This window comes from Cryptomeria japonica, chromosome 4, assembly GCF_030272615.1.
Source record: "Cryptomeria japonica chromosome 4, Sugi_1.0, whole genome shotgun sequence".
Classification (NCBI taxonomy): Eukaryota; Viridiplantae; Streptophyta; class Pinopsida; order Cupressales; family Cupressaceae; genus Cryptomeria; species Cryptomeria japonica.
In genome coordinates this window covers 369,244,972-369,250,634 of record NC_081408.1, presented here as the reverse complement: position 1 = coordinate 369,250,634, position 5,663 = coordinate 369,244,972, and the positions used below count along the sequence as shown (strand labels likewise).

At 35.8% G+C, this 5,663-nt stretch overlaps 1 protein-coding gene across 2 annotated transcripts; it reads right to left on the bottom strand.

Annotated features, from left to right (window-relative positions):
- Window positions 1-471: 471 nt before the first annotated feature.
- On the bottom strand, window positions 472-3,967 carry LOC131047905 (abscisic acid 8'-hydroxylase CYP707A2). Of its 2 annotated transcripts, XM_057981729.2 has the most exons (9): window positions 3,640-3,967; window positions 2,921-3,239; window positions 2,687-2,836; window positions 1,861-2,100; window positions 1,673-1,774; window positions 1,509-1,587; window positions 1,311-1,417; window positions 1,082-1,200; window positions 472-807 (listed from the first exon to the last, which is right to left on the bottom strand). In XM_057981729.2, exons 1-9 carry the CDS (start codon window positions 3,837-3,839, stop codon window positions 705-707), a joined length of 1,419 nt encoding a protein of 472 aa, XP_057837712.1. In that variant the 5' UTR covers window positions 3,840-3,967; the 3' UTR covers window positions 472-704. The 2 variants fall into 2 exon arrangements, with proteins under 2 accessions (XP_057837712.1, XP_057837704.1); XM_057981721.2 differs by having other exon boundaries at window positions 2,687-3,239.
- Window positions 3,968-5,663: the final 1,696 nt, after the last annotated feature.

The following is a 5,663-nucleotide window of genomic DNA, read 5'->3' as shown; positions in this document are numbered from 1 at the left end:
TAAAAATCGTAAATCTAAAAACTGTATTTAATCTTAGTGTATTCTTCGTGTTTTCGTATGAGATATATTCTTCGATTACTGCGTTGAAATTTGTACTTCGACGTAAACGAAAATTATAAGCTTGGCTGATCTAAAACAAAACTTTTGCTGTCTTCCAAAACTGAAAAAAAAAAAATTTGACATGGGACATTTTAAATCCACAGCTAGAACATAAGCTGGACAATCTCATATATACAGAGGAACATGACAATCAGGACAATCATGTTAATATGATTGTACATACAGAATATTTTACATTACATTATGCGATTCATCATCCATAATGTATGAATCATATTCAACAATGTTTCGATTCACATTCTATGATCCATCATCAACGACATAAAAGATTTGATATGAAAGATTTTAAATCGAATATGTAGACATAAGCTGAAGACAATTCTATATATACAGAAGAACATGACAATCATGTTACTTTTGAAATCAATCTGTACAAATTTTTATATACATTCTCTAATCTATCATCAACAACATTTCGATTCACACACCATAATCTATCATCAACAACATTTCGATTCACGCACCATAATCTATCATCAACAACATAAAAAACTAAAAAAAACCAAAATACCAACCACCTACAATAACACCTCTCTGAAACTGTTTGGCTTTAGCGAAGACATGCATTCCATTCTAGGCCTTTTTCATTGTCTACAATTCTTGCGGCTGAGCTTCAGAGGAAGGCCTTGCATTGGAACAGGGAAGGGCCCATATTGAATTCCATTATCAGGCCCCACAACATCCCACCTGCACAACATACACAAAAATTTCAGTGCCTTCCTCCTCGTTTTTTCTGACACCATTGGCAAGTATGACTTACTTCCTGTTTTGGGTCTCCACCATATTCGCTCTGTCCACTGAGTTGTTTGCATTTACCCAGCAATATTATAGTTTGCAGAAGATAATAGCCAGCATTATTATAGTTTGTAGAAGATAATACCCAGCGTTATTATATTTGGAGGATGACAATGCTAGAACTTTGCATGGATGTGGCATCTTGCAAGTCGCACAAGATACGTACCGATATTTTGTGGTAAGATGGTGAAGGAGGATAAGAATCTCCAGCTTTGCTAGCTCTCTGCCTGGACACGAGTGAGCTCCATTTCCAAAGGGGAGAAACGTGTTGGGCTTGTGAGGCACCTGCAACCACAAGCCAAAACATCATCATTATCACTCTGTAAGATCCCTGAGATTGGATCTTGTATTGTGTCTGTCGGTGTAGATGATAGAGAACAGGTCATTTTGCTTGCCTCAAACCGCGAGGGGTCGAACATTTGGGGGTCCGGGAAAAATTCTGGACTGTGGTGAATGTTGCGAAACAGCGGCATAACTTTCCATCCTTTGGGAATGAGATAACCTATGAGATCAGGATCAGAAGGTATTAATATATTATAATATAATATAATATGATATATAAAAGAGAGAGTTGAGAAACGAATGGCTGTCACCTTTGTACTCCACATCTTCAACTGCTTCTCTAAAGGTGAAAGACAAAATTGAGGCCATTCTTAGCGTCTCCTGAATCACCTGCACATTCAGTGGAATCATTTCAGCGCTAGTAAGTAATGACAACCTCGAGTTCTGAAATCAATTATCTTAGTTTCGACCTTACCCTCGAAGTTAAAGGCATTTGCTTGGTGTCAGCCCATGTTAGATACCCTTGTTTTCCCCGCTTTTCTCCACCTTTTTCTCCTAGGATAGCCTCCTGTTCAGCCTGCAAATTCCCCCACATATTATTACAGTCCTAAATAAGAGTGTCTAAGCTGCTTTGCTTTGCTTTCCCCCATGAATATTACGTACCGTGACGGCTTCGAGGAGTGGAGCGTTGTCCGTGAGGTACTTGATAACCCATGTCAATACGCTGGCAGTTGTATCGTGTGCAGCAAATATAACGCCTATTATATTGTCTGCAATCTTGCTATCCGAAAGAGGCTGCTCGGAGCTTCTCATCATGGTCTCCAGCAAACCCTCGTGAGAGCAGGAGGACGACTTTCTCTCACAAATGATTTTGCTCAAAATTTTGCTCAGTTGTTTCCTCGCCTGCACCACTAGGCACTTTAATAAACGAGATATTCAAAGGAACCTTTCTAGCAAAAGTTTAAGAACACACTAAAAATTTTGATTATCACATTAATTTCTTCAATATGAATAAGTTTAAATATCACATATTATGATTTAATTCAGGTAATTTATATATATTAGACAAATTTAAATAATACATTCTAAATTTTGAGTTGGTTCATTTGAAATCACAAAATTATTTAATAAAATATAAAGAAGAAGTTCAAAGGCACTCTCTAAGCTTTGACATGTTTAAATGATTCATTTGAATCTGAATAAATTTAAATAAAATATTCTAAACTTTGTATTCATCTGAATCAAGACAGCTTAAATAAAACATTCTAAACTTTGAATACTTTGAATTGTTAAAAACAAGTTTATATAATACACTCTAATCTTTGACTTGTTTAATTGATTCATTCAAAATCGCACTAACTTTTTTGATAAGACCATCTATTACTGATTTGAGATAAATCATCTAAACGAATCAAAGCTTAAAATATGTTATTTAAATAAAAACGAAAATCTTGTTACCTTCAATAAACTAAATATATTCAAAACATACCTTCATGGCTTTGTGAAATAGAGTTCCGGGAAGGTTGAGGGGCATGGAGTTGTATCCCTTCTCAAGCGTGTTGTAATACTGCTTAATCTCCTCTTTTTCCAACACATCGTGGCGACCAAATATGGAAACGAATGCCACATCAAAAGAAAACTGCAGCAGCAAAAGGCAAAAGAGTGAAGGAGGAGAAAGCAGAAACATCAGAGTAAATAAGCCAATGTTATAGAAAGTACAAACCCGTTTCATTTCGTGGAACGTGTTGAGAGTACGGTCCTCCCACGAATGCAGGGCAAGCAGAGCACGAGCTTCAATGTCGGGAACAATCTGGCGATTGGCCTCCGGAAGGAAAGAGAGTTTGACAAGCTTTCTAAGCTGTGCATGGTAGTCGCCCTGGTGGAAAAAGAGCGCCTGAGGCCCCAACATTCTCTCCTTACTCGCTGGAAAAGTGGGCTTAAACAGATGGGCTTGGCTGGCCAGCACGAATTTAGCCGACTCTGGCCTCGCGATCATTACGCAAGGGCATCCCAGAATATGCGTCTTAAAAATATCGCCATACCTGCACCACCACCATAGTCAACAACACATGCAACACACTAAAAATGGGAATCCCTTTTAGATTTAAAAGTGTTAAACTTTCAATCTAAAAATATTAAACCTATGTTGCTTAACGAATACACCTCTACATTTAAAAATATTACATTCTGAATTGAATTACTTAATGTGTAATTTTAGACTGACCCAAAATGTATAAGTATAACTGTACTCCTCGCGCCCAATCTAATTTAGATGCAAGATTCTATAGCCCTCGGGACTCATTAATGGCTACACATGCAAGCCCCGTAATTTCTCAACTGACTAAAGCTTCATTTACTCGTTCTAGGTTGATGACTCATGCTATATCAAACTAGAAAAGTAGGATCTAGGAAATCAAACTACGATGAATTGATAGCAGCCACCTTTTTTGTTTATCAGCGAAGAAAACGTTTGGATTCTGAGAGTAAAGCTTAAAAGTCTCTCCTACATAAGGCCATCCCATGGTGCCTGGAGGCAATTGCAGCACTTTCCATCTCACGAACTCCTTATAACGCCGCCATAAACGAAGTAACACACAGACCACCACACACCAGATCAGAATTGATAAAGAAAACTCCATCATATTTCTCTCTTTACTACTAATTCATATGACATTGGAGGGTAAGGCTAGGCAGGTTGGAGGATTTATATAACAGAAATAGAGAAAGAGAGAGAGAGAGAGAAGAGAAGAGAAATGATGATGATGGTGAGAAAAAGGCAGTGAGTTTAGAATGTTTGAAGGGGCAATGAATTTATAAAGGGGCATCACACGCCTGATGGGCTCCCAATCAAATGCCAACACAAGCAAATCAAAGTGTCTTTACTACGATAGAAACGATTTGATGATTAAAATAGATTATGGTCTTGTGTGGCACGTGGAAGAGGTTGCCACCCTCTTTCATTGGCGCCAGAGTATGAAGAGATCACGGCACCAAATGGCAGCCTTGCATAGCCTCATCTGTGTCACTATATTTTTGTGCGGTCCCAATTTCTTTCCACATCAACGCCCTTAACTTTATTCAAAGCGTATCTCACTGCCAATGATTGTGGGGCTTCAACCTCTACCACACAAACTAAATGAACCTCACCTAAACTAAATTGCAATGGTAAACAAATAATGAAGGTGGGAATCAAGAACTACTTCTACCAGGTCATCGACAAATAAGATAATAAGCCAATTATGACCACTCCTAGATCACTTGGAAGGCTATATTAAAAAAAATTAAAAAGTGTAAAGGGAATTCATAATAATGTTGAGAAGGGGTCCTTGGAATGTCTATAAACATGTGAAAAAGTGGGATCACAATCTGTTTAATGGTGGCCTTGTATTATTCAAAGATCATCCCATAATTGGCCATGTATGCAAAGCTAAGGAAGATCATCATATAGTAGAGAAATATCTAATATATGCTAGTTCATGGATATATAAATATAAAGAGTTCATTTGATGAGTATTATATGCATCATCTCTTGCATTCAAGAAGTCAAGTAATTGGAATGATTCAAATTGTCATCTATAGTCTGTAGTTTGATGCTTATAACTATGCTAGTCTAGGTTATTTTTTATCAATAGCATGCCTAAAGAAGTTAGTAACCTAGTTTAGATAACTAAACTAAAAATCATGTATTACGCTTGAAGTTCTATTCTATCTAAAATTTATTTGAATTAAATGTTTACAATTTTGACTATGATCTATCATAGCTGATCTCATTATGGATATGCATTAGAGGGTGTGTTGGAGTTAAAAAAATCTTATTGATAGAATTTAAAAAATTCAATCATGTTAGACCACCGAGATTGGGATTGCACATGGAAAGATGCAAACATGGCTAGGGTGGGGAAGTGGTTGAAAATCTTGCTAATCATAAGTAGGTTCTTAGTTTGAATAGTAGCATATCTAACATTCTTATCAATGTACCTATAATTTCTTATAGAAATAAATGCAATCTTTTTTACAAAGTAGTAATAAAAAATTAAAATTAAAGCTTATGTAAAAAATCCTAAAATGTCTCATATAATTCTTATATGTGATGGTGTACATACACTCCAATCACCTGAGAATCAATATAAACATTTTCTTTGTTTACTAATTTGAACTCTTTTAGTGAATGAGAAGTCATTCAATATTTAGGATAGAATTGGACTTTGTTGGTAGTAATTTGAACTCCTTTAGTGAATGAGACATGATTTGATATTTAAGAAAGAAATGGACTTTGCTAATTACTACTTTTTGGTAGGGATGGAGCATATAACTAATATTGACTTGAAAAGTGCACAAATTGACAACAATTAAGATGATCTTATTTAACACCTTAAAAGAATATTAATATTGAAAACAAAATGTGCATTTAAATTAAACAATATTAAACTTAGAATGAAATTAATATAAAATTAATTCTAATTATT